Source organism: Cnephaeus nilssonii (assembly GCF_951640355.1).
Source record: "Cnephaeus nilssonii genome assembly, chromosome: X".
NCBI classification, from domain to species: Eukaryota; Metazoa; Chordata; class Mammalia; order Chiroptera; family Vespertilionidae; genus Cnephaeus; species Cnephaeus nilssonii.
This window is the reverse complement of record NC_137071.1, coordinates 74808308-74828663: the sequence shown is the minus strand read 5'-3', so window position 1 is coordinate 74828663 and position 20356 is coordinate 74808308. Positions and strand designations below refer to the sequence as shown.

Sequence of the window (20356 nt, the reverse complement as noted above, 5' to 3'; positions counted from 1 at the left end):
TGGAAAACATATGCTACTCAGGGTCCAGTGCTGTTCACATGGCAGATGCTCAACCAGCACTGACTAAATGGGTGAAAAAACCTGAGAATTTTCTCCTCCTGCAACTTGGTCTCTTTGCTCTGAGGACACTGGGCTTTCTCAGTGACTGACCACTGAGATGTCCCTGGGGGAAGCTCAGGCTTGGGGAAAACCCACCTCTGCAATTGTCCCCCATATCCAGCCAAACAGTATAGTACCCAAGTTGAAAAGAGTGGAGAGGATCCCCAGAAGACCAGACCTTCTGGGAAACCACACAGGAGCCCCCATGGCCACTAATGCCTGAGAAGGGTGCCCAATGGCCTACTCTGGGTACCTTGGTGCCACTGGAAGGATGTGTTTGGTGAGCCTTCAGTTGCTGAGAAAGGGATTTCCGGAAGTTCTTCTCTTTGATGCCCTGTAGGAGGGAGGGGGGAAGAAAGGGTTCCAGGCCCCACTCCTTCCTAAAATCAAAAGAAAAGTAAGAAATTAATGAGAGAGCCTGGCCAGTGTGGCTCAGTTGGTTGGGCATTGTCACATGCACCAGGAGGTTGCTAGTTCAATTCCTGGTCAAGGATACATGTCCATGTTGTAGGCTTGATCCCTGGTAGGGGGCGTGTAGGAGGCAGCCAATTGATGTTGCCCTCTGACATCGATGTCTCTCTCCCTCTCCCTTCCTCTCTCTCTAAAAATCAATAAACTATTCTTTAAAAAGAAATTAATGAGAGAGACAAAGTGAGACAGAGAAAGGAAGCAGGTAAGACAAACTGACTGAATCTGAGAGGCAGAGATGAAGGAATGAACCCTGGGAAAAAGAGAAAAATGATGGGGGCAGGAGAAAAACATTGGCCATAGTTCTTTAGTAGAAGCTGTAGCTCAAGGACATCATGATCTAGGTGTGAGGAACTCCAATTCTCACTCATACTGCAGACTTCCATTCCTGAAAATCAAAGCACAGCTCAAACTTTGCACCTTTCCCCTACATAGCTTTAGAAGGGCCCCATCCCAAAGGGCCCCAGCACAACTCACTCCACATTCTTGAGAGAAATCTTCTGACTAGGTCGAGTGGCTGAGACAGTGATATAGATGTGGAGGGCAGCAAGGCCCAAAAGCATCTCTGGCTTGGGGTCCATTCCAAAGCGTTCTCGGATAACATCGTTCCGACTCTGTGAGAGAGGGCAATTCAAACCTATTAGTTGAAGGAGATGTTCCCTCCCCACCCACCCTTCTATCCCAGAAAAAATATCCTAGTGTAAGGAAGACTTCCTAGATCAAGGAGAAGAGGAAAATTCTGCCTTTGGGGAAGCGGTAACAGAGGAAGCTTGGCTCTCATAGACACTATTCACTTCATTCAGCAGATTTGAACAATTTTATTCTCAGTGATGTGTGCACACACTGGTATAAGTGAGCAGAACGTCTAGGTCGCTGCAAAAGTGAGACTCCCTTTCTTTCCTCCTGTTACAAAATACTCCCTGCCTTTTCTCAGGGGCCTATACGCACCCCCCAGCTCAGGTGGGAACAAAGGAAGAGAGATATTGGGAGAGGCTCTCTACAGGGCTCTGGCCCAGAAGCCCAGGGTGAGAGATGGATTGCAGAGTTGGGGCAGATATTCTGTTCTTTGGGGTCTGAAGGTCAAAAGCACTGACGAAGAATCAGCCTTCCCTATGCTATCCTAAAAGGGCTACCCTAGAACTACTGGCCAAAGGTATGACAATTCCCAAACCCTGAGGGTCAGAGTCCCAGCTATCAATGATTCAGCCTTGGTTAGACCAGTTGCTCATTGTGGTGAGGTGGAACCAGGATGAGCTAAGGGACTAGGGAGCCATGGTACAGCATAGGAGAAAGAGGAAAAAGAATGCTTCATCAATGATCATCTATGTAGAAAATCCAATGGAATCTAAAAAAAAACACAACAACCAACTACTAGAACTAATAAGTTAGCAGGGTTGCAGGATATAATATTAATATACAAAAATTAATTACATTTCTACATGCTTGTGACAATCAGAATTCAAATTAAAATTCAAAACCATTTACCAAAGCATCAAATATATGAAAAAACTAGGGATATATCTGTCAAAATATGTGAAAAAAAACCTGTACATTGAAAACATTGCTGAGAAAAATTAAAGAAGATATAAATAAATGTAAAAATATTCTGTATTCATGGGTTTGAAGACTCAATATTATTAAGATGGTAATTCTCCCCCAAATCTATCTATAGATTCAGCACAATCAAAATCATGGCATGTTTTTGGTAGAAATTGACAAGCAAATTGTAAAATTCACATGGAAATGCGAAGGGCCTAGAATGGTCAAAACAACTTTGAAAAAGAAGAAAGTTGGAGGACAAACACTACCTGATTTTAAAACTTATTATAAAGCTACAGTAACCAAAAGAGTGTGATATTGGCATAAAGATAAGTAGATAGATCAATGAAATAGAAAAGAGGGTTCCGAAATAGACCCACGGACATAAAGACAACTGATTTTTGACAAAAGTGCAAAGGCAATTCAGTGGAGAAAGGATAGTCTTTTCAACAAACAGAGCTGAAAGAACTAAATATCCATATGCAAAAAACCCCAACTTTGATTAGTACCTTGTATCACATACAAAAGTTAACTCAAAATGAATCACAGGCCTAAATGTAAAATCTAAAATGATAAAACATCTAGAAAGAAATAGGAAAAAATCTTTGTGACCTTGGGTTAGGCCAAGATTTTTTACATAGGACACCACAAGCACAATTCATAAAATAATAAATTGATAAATTGGACTTCATCAAAATTCAAACTTGTGCTCTGTGAAAGACATTGTTTAGAGACTGAAAAGACAAGCCATAGACCAGGAGAAAATAACTGTAAATAACATATCCAACAAAGGACTTGTATTCAGAATGCATAAATAACTCTCAAAATTTGATAACAAGAAAACAAACAATTCCAATAAAAAAGTAGGAAAAAGATTTGAACAGATACTCCACTAAAAGATGCAGGATGGCAAACAGACACAAGAAAATATGTTTAAAATCATTAGTCCTTATGAAAATGCAAATGAAAACCTCAATGAAATACCACTGCACAGTATTAGAATGACTAAAATAAAATAAAAATACTGACAAGACCAAGTGCTGATGAGGATGTGGAGAAACTTAGAGTTTCATACATGGCTGGTGGGAATCTGAAATGGTACTTTGGAAAATAGTATTGGAATTTTTTAAAGAAGTTAAAGAAAGGTAGATCTACCATATGATCAAATAATTCCATCCCAAGGGAAAAGAAAGTATATGTCATACAAAGACTTGTACATGAATATACATAGAATCTTTTTTTTCAGTCATAGCCAAAACCTTAAAATAACTCAAATATCCATCAGCAGGTGAATTGATAAACAAATTCTGGTACATCTAGCCCTGGCCGGGTAGCTCAATTGGTTAGAGCATCATCCCCATACACAAAGGTTGCAGGTTCAATCCCTGGTCAGGGCACATACAAGAATCAACTAATGGGCCCACCCGGCGTGGCTCAGTGGTTGAGTGTCGACCTGTGAACCAGGACGTCATGGTTCGATTCCTGGTCAGGGCATATGCCCAGGATGCAGGCTCAATCCCCAGTGTGGGGCATGCAGGAGGCAGCCAATCAATGATTCTCTCATCATTGATGTTTCTATCTCTCTCTCCCTCTCCCTTCCTTTCTGAAATCAATAAAAATATATTTTAAAAAAGAATCAACCAATGAGTGCGTAAATAAGTGAAACAACAAGTCGATACTTTTCTCCTCTACTCACTCTCTAAAAAAAAATCAATAAATAAGAACAATTTCAAATTTTGGTACATCCATACTATGGAATACTACTCAACAATAAAAAGGAATGAAGTACTGATATACACAATGACATGGGTGGATCGCAAAATCACTATGCTGAGTAAAAGAAGCCAGACCAAAATAAGTGTAAATACTGTACAATTTCATTTATATAAAACTCTAGAAAATGCAAACTAATCTATATTGACAGAAAGCAGTTCAGTTGTTGCCTAGAGATTGGGGCGGGGCGGGGGATGAATTACAAAGGAGCCCGAGGAAACCTTTGGGGGTGATGGATATATTCAGTATCTTGACTGTGGTGATGGTTTCATGAATATAAACATATGTCAAAACTTATCAAATTGTACATTTTAAATATATGCAGTTTATTATGTGTCAACTAGACCTCAATAAAGCTGTTCAATATAAAAAAATAATTAATATAGTCAATAATACTATTGTAATAACTATGTATGGTGCCAGATGAGTACTAGACTTATCAGGGTGATCACTTTGAAAGGTATATAAATGTCTATTCACTATGTTGTACACCTGAAACTAATATAATATCGTATGTCAACTATAACTAAAAAATAAAATTTAAAAATAATCTTAAAAAGATTTTTTTAAAAGGAAGAATATAGCTGAAGTCCCTATCATCACAAAGGGGAGAGAGAGGGTGGACATGTTTTGTCACCAAATTCCAAAATATTTGAACAAAGATGATTGCCCAGAAGCTTGAAGAAATGAGAAGGAAACTTATAAAACTCACAGAGGAACCACAACTTATTGTCCCCTAAAGTGCTAGTGAAGGAACCCAAGGCTGTTTGAGAAACGTTTCTAACATTTTAGGTTGTCAGAAGGGGCAGCAAGGACAACCACAATGTCGTATAGCATATCTCCAACAGAGATGTGTTTTGAGGGATTCACCCCCCCACCCCATCAAGCATTCCATATGTCCTATGGGTACCTAAAACTCAACATATCCCAAAACGACCTTATCTTTTCCATTCCACTACCTATATTCTCTAACTTGGGGAATGATACTACCTCATTGAGTCAAAACCGATTAATTCTACCCTTTTTATATCTCTTGCATCCCACCCCACCCCCTCCATCACTGCCCTGATTCCAGCCCCCATCATTTCTCCTCTGGACCACTGTGATAAGTCCCTAGCTGGTGTATATCCTCATCTGACCATGCTATTCTCCTTTTAATACTTCTGTGCCCCCACCTTACAAAGGATTTCTTTAGATGCACATTAGAATCACATGAGGAATTTAGAAAGCATAAATGTTTAGACCCATTCTCATAGATTTTGATGTATTTGGTCTTGGGTGGGGCAGAACATTTCCCCCACCAAAAACAAAACAAAACAAAACAAAACAAAAAACACCTTCCCAGTTAATTCTAATGTGCAACTAGAGTTAAGACCCACTGCTCTGAAGCAGTGGTTCTCAAACTCCATTGAGCATCAGAATCCCCTACAAGTCTTGTTAAAACAGGTTGCTTGGCCAGGCTGGTGTGGCTCAGTGGTTGAGCGTTGACCTATGAATAACGCTGTCTCTATTTGATTCCCTGTCAGGGCACATGCCCAGGTTGTGGGCTCGATCCCCAATGGGGAGCGTGCAAGAGGCAGCCGATCAATGATTCTCTCTCAGCATTGATGTTTCTATCTCTCTTTCCCTCTCCCTTCCTCTCTGAAATCAATAAAAATATATTTTAAACAACAACAACAACAACAACAACACAGGTTTCTGGGCCTAAATGCCAGATTTCTGATTCATTAGGAATAGAGTAGGGCTCAAGAATTTGCATTTCTAACAAGTTCCTGGTTAATGCTGCTGTTGCTGGTCCAGGGACCACACTTTGAGAACCATTGCCCTAAATAATTTTAAAGCCTGTGCTTGACATGACCTATCAAGCCCTTCACCATCTGCTTCCCGTCTCTCCCATTTCATTTCTTATCACTCCTGACCTCACATTCTGTACCCTAGCCATAATAAATTACTCTCAGCTTTCACATCATGCTCTGCTGTTTCATGCCACCAAGCCTTGGCAGATGCAAGTCCCTTTGCATAGAATGTGCCCCCTCCATTCAATCTCTGCACACAGCAAACATCCATTAATCCTTCAAGGCTAAGAGCATGCATACATCACTTCTTTTGTGAAGCCTTCACTATCCCCTTCCCATGGAGAGTTGACAAGTTGCTTCCTGGATGTTGCTACCGACAATGCACTGTCTTACTAGCATATTTATTTGTGCACATATCTATGAGGTCTAGAGAGTCAGACATTTCTTTGTTCACCTGGATTAGCAGCATTGAGCACAGGGCCTGGCCTGGAATAAGTGCTTAGCAAATGTCTCTGGATGAACTGAATTGGGAATCATCTCCTTACTGGAGCTAGGTACTAGGGTTTGGGAATCCTGTTACCCAAATAGGCTGGTTAAACCTTTAGATTCTTTGATGGTGCCAGAGTTATTGGTGTTGCTTGCTCCTGAAAATTGATGAGACCTGTCTAAACAGACAGGAATTTGAACCACAGACAGCTCAGGTTACCAGGCTAATCAACTTGGCCATGGCCTATGATGGTAACAGAAGAGGAAAGGGCCTTCAGAGCTACCTGGAGGTTGGAAAAACTTACATAGCGACTTCATTGTGATGGCAGAACATCCTGCCTGCTTTTTTGTCCATTGTTCTGTCTGTCTGTGTATCCCCAATCAGACTCTACCTGGATGTACAGGTACTCAAAAGCAGCAGGATCCCGATGCAGTAGCTCCACAGGGTCTTTGGGAAAGAAGCTTATTCGGAAGAGGCATTTCATTCCATGATAGTGTGTCCGCTGTACCACCTGAATCCAAGGGATGAGAAGTGGGGGGCAAAGAGATCTGGGAATCAATAGCTATGCTGGTAGGAGCCAGCTTGGTGGCTCCTCAAGGTGGGGCTTGGGGAAGAGCAAGGGTGCTGTCTCCCAGCTGACCAATTCCAATTACCCTTAGAGAAAAGTGATGAGGAGCTAGATCTTTTCTGCCCTTCTGACCCAAGTGACTAGAATTTTTGAATCACTTAGCCAGAACGTGGCCTTTATCAACAATCGGGTCTAAGGCCCCAGATACTGGGTAGGAAGAGAGGGCTCCTAGGAATTTCTCTCTTTTCTTGCTGTGGGGCTAATGCAGAAGGGCCTGGCTTCAAACAGAGTAAGTTGCTAATTAGAAGCTAAATCAAAGATTTAAAATCCAACTTGGAGGTATAGATGAAACAAGTGGGAAATATATATCAGTAATTGCTGAAGCTGGCATTGGGTAATGAGGGGGTCCCTATACAATCCTTTTTAATATTGTATATTTGAGAGTTTTTTTGTTGTTGTTGTTGTTTTTTTCAATAAAAAGGTTAAAATCCCATTTGAAACAAGAGATCAATTGGATTCAAAAGACCTCTGGAGGGGTAGGGAGGTGTTTAGGCCTCCCTCTAAGCAGGACACTCACGACCTTCCCTTCATAGATGGGAACCTGTGAATCCCTGGATTGCATTTGGCTGAGAACTAAACTTGGAGAATTTTCCTTTCCAAAATCTTTCCATTTTTTTGTGTCTGATTTTGGCTTTTGTTTCATTTCCATTTAGCCATTTCTTCCCAATTGTTCCTCTCCAACTCCTTCCCTCCCTCTCTGGGAATATTGATTGGCCCTGGTTGCCTCTTTGGCTCTTCCCGGTGCTTTACTGTTGGTGAAATACTATGCAGCCATCCTGGATTTCCCCAGCCTTTTTCATATAGTAAAGGCTAAGATGATAAGATACTTTCTCCTACTCTGCTTTGGAAGTTGACATGGGTGACATACTGCCCATTCTTGGCCTCATTCAGCTCATTCCCATCCCACACTTGTCCTGGCCTCACTGGCCTCACTAGACTCCATTGGCTCATCCCTTCATTAGAGTCTTCATGTGAAGGCCAAGTTTCCTCTTGGAGGCAGAAAAGTCTAGCAGGCACTGCTTCCAGGAGACAGGACAGTTGACAATGTTCTTCAACTCAGCATTCTAGGAGCCATGCAACAAATTACTACCCCACACTTTTTACATAAAGACCAGGACTAACAATCTTCATGCCCTTTTTAGGTTACAAGGGACATTGCCAAAAGTCTTCTGGAGGTAGGTAATATAGACTTTGATTGAGAACTGTGACTTCTGGGAAATGGCTGAACATATCATTATACATTTTCCAAAATAAGAGCACCTGGGGTCCTCTTCTCTAGTAGAGGCCACATGCAAAGCTATCAAGCCAGGATAAAAGAGTTACTTACATAAGCCAGGGGCTGCTTGTCCTGGAGAAGCAGGAACTTGTGGTTCTGTTCTGGCCCAGCATACTCAAGGACAAGAGCAAAGTGCTCAATGTACCTGAGCGAAAGACGGTCCTGTAATGTCACCATCACATCCTATGGAAAAGAAAAGAGCCTTAAGAGGGAGATCCTTTCCAATTCTAATCTACTCTAAGCACCAAACATGGGTAAGGGGGACTGAATACTAAGGAAGTAAGTCATGGGGGGAAGGCTGAGACTGGGGAAGTGGACCAGACAGAGATACCAGCCTTTACAGTGGTCTAGGCAATGTGCTTCAGATGAGGAGAGTGATGCATGAGTGCTATTTAGAGGCCTTGGCCCCGGGAAACAGAAATGGTGCAGGGGGTAGAGAGAAGTATTTCTGAATTTGGCCTGGCCAGGCATATAGCAAAAGAAGATCGTGGCTGGCAATACTTTCTTCCCTCTCTTCTTCTTTTCAACAAATTATTTTCTGAGTGCTTACTAAGTGCTAGGCACTCTAGTAGTTCTTCCCTCACCTTCATCATCATCATCTTCTTTTTTTGTTAATCCTCACCTGAGGATATTTTTTCCATTGAATTTTAGAGAGAGTGGAAGGGAGAGAGGGAGGTGGGGAAAGAGAGAGAGAGAAACATTGATGTGAGAGAGAGATATCAATTGGTTACCTCCCTGCACGCACCCCGACTGGGGCAGGGGACTGAACCTGCAACCTAGGTAGGTGCCCTTGACTGGAATCGAATCCACAGCCCTTCATTATAACCATTGAGCAACACCAGCCAGGACTTCTCTGACCTTCTCATGTAAGAATGTTCACTCTGGTTTGTCCCTCAACTCTTTATTTAGGAATTTGAAAAAGCAAAACTGATAATTTTATTATTAAAAAGTCAACTTTCTAGATTTAAAAACCTAAATCGAATGACTTGAGTTACTGGAAAAATATTCATTTTTTATAACAGCTGGATTTTAGAGACAATCAACTTAGCAACTTGAAAAATGTGTTCATGCAGAGGAACTACGTCACATGTCTTGTGTACAGTCATAAATCTGACTACTTCTGGGCTCCATCTGCTCTGCTGCCCTACTTTTATTATTAGGGTGTCTGGAAACATATCTGTGGGGGCTGGTCAAATGTCAGTTTGATACTTCTGCCATCTATTTGCCTACACTGGTCTCCAATGTGTGTGCTCGTGGAGTCAGCATCACTCAGCCTCCAAAGGCCGGAAAGAAGCAGGCTTGGGAATGGGAAGCTCCCTTACAGCCAGGGCTTCAAAAAAAACACCCTCAGTGAACATGAAAAAGACATTGATCCATTCAAATATTCAGCTGGAAATGGGTGTGCAGTTGAGAGTACCCTTTTGTATTATCCAAGTAGTCACAGATGCACCAGTGTTTCTGGAGCTCTGGCAGGAACAAATGAGGTTTTCTTTGCAGTTAGGCTGCATTGGGATTGTGGACAGCCAAGTCTTGGTGATTGCCAACTGGTGTTACAAGTGTAACAGCCCCCATGCCAGACTGTCAATACACTCAGGTACCTCTCTGGGACAAGTGAATAGCCAGTACACCCTCCCTAAAGTTAGGGTAAGATCACAAGCTAGGGGACTCTGTTGTCCTAGAAGGCTGGGGCTACCTGAAAGCCAGAATGGTGATGTAAGGTGGGAGAACACTTGGAGAAGGCTCCAAGGGGAAATAGAGGAGTAAAGGCTCCAGTGTAGGGAAAGGTCTAGAGTGGACATACCAACCCATGAAACAACACCAAGGAGGATTCTGACACAAAGAAATATCCACATCTGGAGGTGGGGCATTTGGATACTCCTGGTGATCTAGTTCTGGTTCAATGCCCCTCCCACAGACTAAGACATTCAATAGTCAAGAGATAATCTCAGGGCACCCTAAGGAGTATGTTTCAGTCCTAAGACCCATGACGGATCCACCCAGGCCTTAGCCTTCGGAAGAAATTCTTGGTTCAATCAACATGGGGTAGGCTCAGTGTTTTGCAACTCAGGTGCTACTGGCACTTTGGGCAGGACAATTCTTTATAATTCAGGGACTGTCCCACTCCCTACAGGACACTTAGCATCTCTGACTTTGAGAGACTAAATACCAGTATCATTCATGGGGATAATCCCCAATTGCTTCAGACATCCTCAAAAGCTGTTTGGGAAAGGAAAGTGCCAACCGTGGCTGTGAACCACTGGCAATGCCAGTTCTGAACACCTAATAATTCCTTTTTATTTTTAAAGTATATATTTTTTATTGTTGACAGTAAAAAAGAGCCTATAGCACCCAGTATTCCCAGGTGGTCTCCCATCCAAGTATTAACCAGGCCCACCTGATAACTCCTCTTAGGGAAAGTTTCCTAGCCCAGGGGTTTCTTCATTTATAGGTTTGTCTTAGCCTCGGTATGGGTACCTAAGAACATCTTTGAGCCAAGGTGGGTTTTCTGGGCAGGCACTGTAGCCACCCATTAGTCTGGGTAGCATTGTTTAAGTGGAAATATTAATTCTGAAAATGGTGTTCTCTTTGAGGATAGGGTCCAGAAGAAGCAGAAACAGATATTTCTGTCCCAGAACAGAGTTGAACCTGGGGTTAATTGTATCATCACCTCTCTTCTTCAGGACTAAGGGAATTGCTACAACTTTTAAACAGCTGGCTGAGCCATTAAGAATCACAGCTCAGTAATTGCTCTTTCTGTGAAAAGAATAGTCAAAGGGACTGTTGCTGGACTTTTCAAATCTTGGTTCAGTGCTTAAGATCTGCTTGCTATTTAAAAAGCAAAGCATGTCTAAGCTACTCTCCTGAGAGATTGTGTTTGCTGATTTCTTTGTGTAAACTTACGTAGGTGTTATTGTATAAATATAAAACACATTTTGCTTTATAAGTGGTTTAATGATCTTCACACTCCTTAGCTCCTGAGTCTTGAAAGGCCCAGCATAACACCGACACAAATCAGTTCACCAGTAGATGTGTGTGGACATGTGTGCACACACATGCACACATTTATTCAAGCACATATACATGTGTGGCATACACACACATTTACAATCATTAGCACAGAATTGGGCAAACAAATACCACCCCACTTTCACCTGAGGACTGTGTGTTTTTGCATCCTGGTGGGTTCACAGCAGCAGGAGCTCAAAGGCCACCTTGCTCTGGCAGCAAGCAGCTCTGTGCAGAATCAGAGGAACCCAAGGACCAGTAGCTGTGTGTGCTCTGGAGAGGGCAATGCTGACCCAAGGGAGGAGACTCTGTATGTACCTTAACAGTGGTCCGGCCATCAAATGTGAAAGACTTGATCTGTCCATTTTCTAAGAAGACCTTCAGGACATTGGGGATGAGGAGAAGAGCTTCTTTCTTCATCATTTTCTGTGAATAGGCAGGGAAAGGACAACAAGAGGGTCTCATTTAGGATGAAAGAAACCAGAAGAGTGTAGAAAGGAAGAGAAAAGAGTGAGTGAAGGAGACAGGGAGCCAAATGTATGATAGAACAAAGAGACAGAGGAAAGAGGAGATCAATAATAATGTTACATGGACACCAAAACCAAATTCTCTAAGACACTGGGCCATATCAAAAGTTCTCCATTTGATGTCACAACACACCCACATTCTACTATGGCTCATAGCTCCACAGCTTCAGAGACCACCACACACTGAAAGGCTGATGGGAGGCCTCTTTAGGAGCCCATATCACTCATCTGCTCCTATCTCCTGACACCTCCCTTTCCACCAGGCCCTTCAAATATCGAGTTCACTTCCATATCCATGCATTTGCCCTACTATTCCCCTTACCCTGTAACATCCTAGGTCCTTCCTGAACTGGCACCTGCCTACTTCCCAGACTCATGTCTTGTCATACCCATGCTGCTCTTTCATGTCTCCATACCTCTGACAAGTCATCATTCAGGGACTGTCTTACGCCCTACTGGACACTTAGCATCCCTGACCTGAGACACTAAGTGCCAATAGTATGCCAAACCATGGGAATAACACACAAAAAAAACCCCTCAGACATTTCCAAAATTTCTCTGAAAATGGACATTACTGGCCATGATTGAGAAACACTGACAAGGCCCATGTTTGAACACCTGATTATTCCTTAGCAAAAATTGTCCTGGCCTATGCATTTATTTATTTATAGAGTGGTGCATGTTTAAATTCTCAATAAATATTTGTAAAATAAAGACTGTTCCCTCTACCTTCCTCAGAAAACTCCTACTCATCCTTCTTTTTTTAAATTTATTTTTATAAATATATTTTTAGTGATTTTAAAGAGAGAGGAAGAGGGAAGAAGAGAAGAACATCCATCGACCGGTTGCCACCTGTGGGGGATCGAACCTACAACTCAGACAAGTGCCTTGACCGGGAATGGAACCAGCGACTTTTTGGAGCATGGGATGATGCCCAACCAATTGAGCCACACTGGCCAGGGCTCTACTCATCCTTTAAAATTCAGCTTACAGATAAATTCTGGAAAGCCTTGTCCAGTATTGCCAGGACCTTGAACCTGGTGTTCCCATGTGTACCAAAAGCAACATATACACACCTCTCTCAGTGCTCTTCTCATATTTAAAAAAAAATGTTTGTCCTTCACAATCAAACACTGAGCTCAGAGCACAATAACCATGTCGTAGTCAATCTTTGTAATTTCATTGACAAGAGTCCTTGGTACACAGTTAGTTCTCAATAAATTGCTGCTGAATATACTAGTATGAGCAGTAGGTGCTTATATGTGCTTACTTGAATTATTCATCAGGAGAATCCAACCATTTCCCAGGGCCAACATCATTACTTTTTTAGGAACTGATGGACAGATTCCTTAATTCAGTGGGTTTTCATTGGGCCTGTACTATATTCCCTGCACTGTGCTAAGCCCTGTGGGGGTTATGGCAAAAACAGAAGACCCGGGCTTAGTCTTATACTCTTGTTGAAGTGACTTGGCATATGCACACATCCATTAGAGAACGATTATAAAACCAAAACAAAGAGGTGTTAAGTTTTCCCAGTTGAGGTAAATTGAATTTTTATTTTTATTTTTTAAAATATATTTTATTGCCGAAGCTGGTTTGGCTCAGTGGATAGAGCGTCGGCCTGCGGACTGAAAGGTCCTAGGTTCGATTCCGGTCAAGGGCATGTACATTGGTTGCGGGCACATCCCCGGTAGGGGGTGTGCAGGAGGCAGTTGGTCGATGTTTCTCTCTCATCGATGTTTCTACCTCTCTATTCCCTCTCCCTTCCTCTCTGTAAAAAAATCAATAAAGTATATTGAAAGGAGAGGGATAGAGAGGTAGAAACATCGATGAGAGAGAAGCATAGACCAGCTTCCTCCTGCACACCTTCTACCGGGGATGTGCCCGCAACCAAGGTACATGCCCTTGACCGGAATCGAACCTGGGACCTTTCAGTCCACAGGCCGACGCTCTATCCACTGAGCCAAACTGGTTAGGGCTGAATTTTTATTTTGAAGATAATAGGTGTGGACTATTGGAGAGGCCATAAGAGAACAGTCCAAATCTAGGAACTTCCATGAACAAAGTATGAAAACATGAACAAGTAAGTCTTCCTGGATCAGGGTTTGGTTGGCAGTGGTGGAGAGCCAGGAATCAAGCCATAGTGGGAAGTGATGGGTTATAGAGCTGGAGAAGTGTGATTCCCTGGTCCTCTCCCTGATCCTGAGATACTTTGCTCCTGCCAAGCCCAGAGCCCTGTATCCCCAGGCTGATGACACTCAATGGTGGCAGGTTTTATTTAGCACACTGGGTTGGACTCAGATAATTACTTAATTGATTTTGTTTAAAAATAGAGTTGGCAAGGAACACCCACAGGATTTATTTTTGCTCCAGCTGCTTAATAAAGCCCTGGAACATGAAGGGCAGGGGATGATAGGACAACCCGGTATCACCGGGGCATGGACTTCCCCAGGTCCCAACCAATGGTGAAGCTGCTATGGTCTACACTAGTGGTGGTGGTGGAATGCTGTTGCAATTTCCTAAGCACAACTACAGTGAAAACATTTATGTCTGTCTCTTTTGCAGACAAGAGCCTTGTACCACACCTAGTTGCCTGTCCTGAAGCAACAGAAATAATCTGGGTGGGTCCCGAATACTCTAGGGCAGTGGTCGGCAAACTCATTAGTCAACAGAGCCAAATATCAACAGTACAACGATTGAAATTTCTTTTGAGCCCAATTTTTCAAACTTAAACTTCTTCTAACGCCACTTCTTCAAAATAGACTTGCCCAGGCCGTGGTATTTTGTGGAAGAGCCACACTCAAGGGGCCAAAGAGCCGCATGTGGCTCGAAAGCCACAGTTTGCCGACCACGGCTCTAGGGCATTCCCATTCAGACTGATCTGGAGTAGGGGCTTGATTCTGCCTGTAGCTAGCTGAGACATATGGAGAGGGAAGTCATGGTGGAGAAAGAGGAGGATGGGGAAGGAAGAGTGGAAGGGAGAAGAAAAGAAGGGAGAATAAAGGAGGGGAAGAAGGTAAGGGAGAGGAAGGGAGGGAGTTCTTCATTGAGTGGCCTGGCCTTGGTTCGTTACTATGTAATGCTGAGATGTGATAGGTAGTTCCTGTCTGTACTTTCCAAAATCAAGTCACATTTCCTCTGGATTTTCAAGGGCTCATGACATAAACATCATCTTAGTAACTTGGATCACAGGGTCTGTTTCACCCTGATCTACAGGGACTCCATACTGCTCCCTTTTCTCTCTCTTCACCAACCCCTGCTTCTCTTCAACTTCTGCTAGGACTGATGTAAAGCCCAACCATTACTTATTAAGACAGCTTACCAGTGGGGCGCTATACTTAGTTCCTTGGGCTTTGCAGCCTTCCTCCAACAGGAATGGAGGAAGACCTGGGATGAGTTTGGGAATGAGAGTCAGGGAAATGGAGATGAAAGACATCTATGTCCTCTATCCCTTCTTCTTAGTGGCTCTGTGTCAAATAACTATAGAAGTGCCTGGCATCTTACTGATTTCCCCATTCAGTCTGGGCCTACTAGCTTCTCTAAACTGCAGCTGTGCCTCAGTACATAAATGTCATGGGTCTCCTGAGACCCCATCCCATGACAGCCAGCAAAAGCACACAGAAGGCTGGCAACTCTGGCTATCCCTTCCCCCATCCCCAACCCCCACCTTACCTGCACTCCATACCCCACCCTCACCAGATATCACCATCATCTGCAGATTCCTGAGGGACTCTGGCAAGCAATAATCCATGATTGCTTACCACACATCTTTCTTCTTTAAATCCACCTCTTCTCATTTGCTTATCTGGAGCAGACAGCTCAGCTCATGTAAATCCCACAAAGAAGTGAGAAAGATTGAGGGAGGACCATAACCTCCCAAATTGGTCAGTACATGGCATGGGCTGCCAAGTGTCACCTGCTTCTCAAAAAGACTCAGTGGGGTATCCTATGCTGTCTCAATCTGAACACCCAACATCACTGAGATATATCCCATGGCAGGGAACAGGTATTTATTTTGCATCCTTTGTGGTGCTGGGAACACAGCAGATGCCTAATAAAAGCTTTGTGACTTAATGAGAGTCTGTATCACCATTCACTGCACAGTCTTCTTCAGTCAAGATGTGGAGCTGCAGGACCACTTAAATGTGAAGAGAGCTCAATTTCACCAGCCGCTATCTCTCTGGATCTTTGGAAAACCATTACTTAGTTCCTGTTTCTATCAAGTAGCCAAGAGATGTTTATGGAGCATTTGTTCTCAGTGTATGCTGCTGTGCTAGACATGAAATTTCTCTAAGCACCATGAGAATCTTGAGTGGATTGATAACATATTATTTCACAATGCCTATGGCCTCTTTGGATGACATATACCCCTCATTTGCTATCCACCCAGAGCCCCAAGGTCTTCCCCTCCAACCCCTTGGTTATGCTGTCCACTCTGAGGAGCAGCAGATGAGCAACTGCCTCAGAGCAAGACCTCGATGGCTGGGCCAATTCTGGACTTACTGCATCTGTTTCTCCAACTGCCACCTGCTCGGAAAATCGGACCTTCACAGGATTGGATTTCAGCTTGGCCTTCTTTGCAGCACTGATGAAGGCAGATTTGGGGGACTGGAAAAAGAACAGAGGGCTGGTGAGTTCTCCATCCCTGAGAAAAACCTGACCTTTGCCACACCAGAGTTAAGATGTCTCAGGATGGGTACACTTTCCCTTACTAATCAATAAGTCAGTAAGTATTGATCCCCCATTAGGTGCATTTCAATGTGCTAAGTGCTTTCTTATATAGTGTGGGGCAAAAGTAGGTTTACAGTTGTGAGTATCTGAAACACATGATTTATTATTATTAATTATTTCATTATTTTCCATACAAACAACTATAACCCTACTTTTGCTCCACCCTGAGATTGGTGTGCTCTGAAAAAGCTTGGCATGAATCAAATTTGGGTGCACTGAATCCCATTATTAATGCCCTAGGCCTAAGGGAGTTTGCAAAAATCCTATCTAATAATAGAGTAACATGTAAATTACCATCACTCCGCTACGCCCACGATTGGGCGGTGGGAGGCTGGGGGGCGGGACTCGGGGTGGCCTATCCGGCCATTGAGAGGCATGGATCCGCTGCCACTGAGGGGGGCTACCCTGCTGTTGAGAGGCGCCTCTCAACAGCAGGGTAGCCCCCCTCAGCGGCCGTGGACCATCAAAAGTGGGGGAGCTGGGTGCCTGTCTGCTCTGGCACCAGGCCTTTCAGAAGCCTCCGCCAAGCCGGAAGGCCTGGTGCACCAGCGGACAGGCACCCAGCTCCACCGCAAAAAGCGAAAGTGTGTAGGGGACCCTACACGTGCATGATTCAATCATGCACTGGGCCTCTAGTTCTTTAATAATAACACAGTGAATTTTTATATATTTGGTTTTCTTAATGTGAGATATACCTAAATGGTGGTTTTTATTACATCTCAATACAAGCATCTGAAAGGATTTACAGAAATTATCTTATTAATCTCACAGCTATGCCCTGCTCCTAGGTAGGCAGCTCATAGAAAATATTATTTTAGATGTGGGAGAATGGATTCCTAGCACTCCAAAATGATTTACCCATAATTTCTACACTACTCGGAAACAGAGACATTGGGAATTTACCAAGATGTCCTGGCTTTCTAGTTCTGGGCTCTCTACAACTTGTTTCTTTAATTCTATATGAAATGCCCAAAAAATCAACTAGACTCTCTAGTTCTTCAAAATTGTCCCACAGTATTTCACCTGGCTGGCATGGCTCAGTGATTGAGCGTCAACCTATGAACCAGTAGGTCACAGTTCGATTCTCAGTCAGGGCATATGCCTGGGTTGCGGGCTCGATCTCCAGTGTGGTACATGCAGAAGGCAGCTGATCAATGCTTCTCTCATCATGGATATTCCTATCACCCTCTCCCTCTCCCTCTCCCTCTCTAAAATCAATAAAAATATATTTTTTAGAAAAATTTCCCACAAATTCAGCAGGACACATGGTTATCAAACAAATGGTTATCAAACACTGAAACTAAGTCTTTCCTGGGTGCTCCTTGGATTGGATGAAATGCAGGAGTCATGTCTTCAGAGGCATTTATTCATTCATGTGACAAATTTAGAGAGGACCTTCTATGTGCCAGGCACTGTTCTAGGTGATGAGGGAGTCAGCAGTAAACAAGACAGACAAAACTCTCTGACCTCAAGGAACATCCATTCTAGCAGGAACAGACTTACAATAATCAAATAGCTTTTAGATAGCAAATAAAGACTATAAGGACAAACTGAGCAGAGTAAGGGATGCCACAAAAGAATGAGCAAGTGATGACAGAAATGATGGAAGTGTTAGTTTAGACAGGATGGTCAGGAAAGAGGTGTTATTTAAACAGAAAACTGAAGGAAGTGAGGGAGAGAAGCCATGAGACTATCTGGAGAAAGAGCCTTCCAGGTAGAAAGAACAATAAAAGCTCTGAGGTCGGAGTAGAAGTAGGGTGCATGAGAAACAGCAAGGGAGCCTAGTGAGGCCAAAGCAGAATGATTGAGGGGAGTCAGAGGAGTCATGCTTGCAGAGGCAGTGAGGGGCAGGGTCATGTAGGGCCTTGTAAACCATGGCAAGAATTTTAGATTTTCCTCCACTGGATGGTTTTGAGCAGACAGGGTCTGACTTGCATTTTAAAAGGACTCCTCTGGCTGCTGTGTGGAAAATAGTGTAGGAGTGTGATTCCAAAGTAGGGAGACCAATTAGGAGTCTACTGCAATAATAAGTTAAAATATGATGGCAGCTTGGGCTAGAGTAGGAATAATGGAGATGATAAAAAGTGAGTGAATTCTGGATATATTCTGAAGATAGAACCAAGACATTATGTTGACAAATTGGATATAGGAGTAAAAAAGAGAGGACTCAACAGGAAGAATAGGGTTGTCATTTTCTGAGATGAGAGAGACTGGGGGAAATCAGGTTGGGGCTTCTTCAAACCACCTCCCCTACCAGCCTTGCCATGGAGTCTTTGAATCCTACAATCCAGTTTTTTTTTTTACTTTTTAAAAATTGTTGACACTATTACATATGTCCACATCCCCCCATTTGCCCACCTCCACCCAGCCCCCAACCCCCAGAATTTCTTTATATTAAGTCCCTGGAAGTCTCTGGCATCTAGGAAGGCCATACATAAAGCTATTTTATACCATTAATGCTGTGGTTGAGATTCATTTACCACATCAGCCACATGAGAGCAGGGCCCTAAGAAAGGCACACCAGAAACAAATGTCCCCATCAGACCTAAGGCCCTGGTCCCAGCTGTGTTCTCTTCCATAGCCAGTAATCTCATTACCCACATAGGGCAGATTGCAGAAAGCCACCTGTTCAACTTGAGTCCAGCAGGAACCTCAGTGGGTGTCAGTCCAGGCTGCATGGCAGAGACACTGAAAGAGCTTTTAAAACTCTATGCCAAAGCCCCACCCCAAGCCAATTACATCGAGTCCCTGGGGATGGGGCCCAGGTATTTCTATTTTTTAAAGCTTCTGATGATATCAAAATGCAGCTATGGTTGGGAACACTGAGCTAAAGGAACCTTGGACATCTCATCCTGAGCCACAGGGATAATTTGTTGGCTGGAGATGATATAGCACAATGAAATCCAGGGCTGGATATTGTTCCAGAGTGATTACAATATTGATTGTTCATGGGAGTTGAGACATGCCTTTGTGTGTTGCACACCTTGGTGCTCAAATCCTGGGTGGGGAGCTGTAGGCTGTGGCAGGAGCACAAGAAAGGTGTAAGAGAGAAAGATCTATAGCTATGTTCAGGCAGTTCTCCTTGACTCCATCAGTAGTCCAAATTTCCACTTGAAATGCTACAGACATGAGGAGGTGAAATCATTCTAACTCACAGACACCCTCTCCTTTTTCTGTGATCATCTGTTATGGGATGCCCTCCTGCACAGTGTGGAACAAGGCTCTAGACACCTGAATGGGCCATGCTGTCCGCTCTTCATTTTTACACATGAAACAGAGGCCTGGGAAGAGGATATGATTTATTCAGTTATCAAAATAATTTGGTAGTGGAACTGAAACTAGAAACCAGATTTCCTGAGTCTTGGATTAGTGATTGTTCCTCACAGCAAGCTAAAGTGGAAAGTCCATTCCTGATCTTTCATCCACTGGTTCTAGTTCTACCTTGGTTCCTATTGAATATGAAGAATCCAAACTAGTATTCTTTTATGTAGTCACCTATAGGGAGGGGACAGCCTCCTTGCTATCCCTATCAAAAGTCCAAAATTAGATCCTGTCCTAGAGATACCACTACAAACAAAATATTCAGATATATAGGAGCAAAACCATGAAGGAGTAAGTGGAATAGCTATTATTTTCAGGGATTATAATCATTTTAGGTGTCTATTATAGAGCTATTTTCAGCTTGTTTATGCCTTATTCATCATTGGCCCTTGCCCTGTTGGTCTCTAAGACTCCATCCTATTCTCAGTCTTTAGCCTCGATCGCTGATGGTGACTCACTCATTGCCAGTGTTCTTTGCTATGTCACAGAGTCACATTTAGCTTTGTGCTTCGACACAGTGATACCTGCCTTGCTGTGTGGATACCAGGGGCTCTCAAAGGTTACCCTGTCCAAAGCATATTCAAAGCTTAGCTATGCAACCTGAAGTTCTAAATACTGAGGTCACTCATTTGAATTAAGATATTGAGAATTGGGAAGGCCCTGGTCAAACTGCGAATGTGGTATGAGGGAGGAGTATTGAACACA

General features: G+C 43.1%; 1 protein-coding gene across 5 annotated transcripts in view; it reads right to left on the bottom strand.

Moving 5' to 3' along the window:
• Positions 1 to 20356, bottom strand: part of FRMPD3 (FERM and PDZ domain containing 3) — a 170301-nt gene that overhangs the window by 56975 nt on the left and 92970 nt on the right. For all 5 annotated transcript variants that reach the window (XM_079764400.1, XM_079764398.1, XM_079764399.1 and 2 more), the window contains 6 exons: positions 16103 to 16207; positions 11391 to 11498; positions 8118 to 8249; positions 6554 to 6673; positions 1045 to 1181; positions 353 to 479 (listed from right to left, as the gene is read on the bottom strand). In XM_079764400.1, the coding sequence (XP_079620526.1) occupies positions 353 to 479; positions 1045 to 1181; positions 6554 to 6673; positions 8118 to 8249; positions 11391 to 11495 (621 nt within the window). In that variant the 5' untranslated portion in view covers positions 11496 to 11498; positions 16103 to 16207. The remainder of the gene's footprint in view (positions 1 to 352; positions 480 to 1044; positions 1182 to 6553; positions 6674 to 8117; positions 8250 to 11390; positions 11499 to 16102; positions 16208 to 20356) is intronic.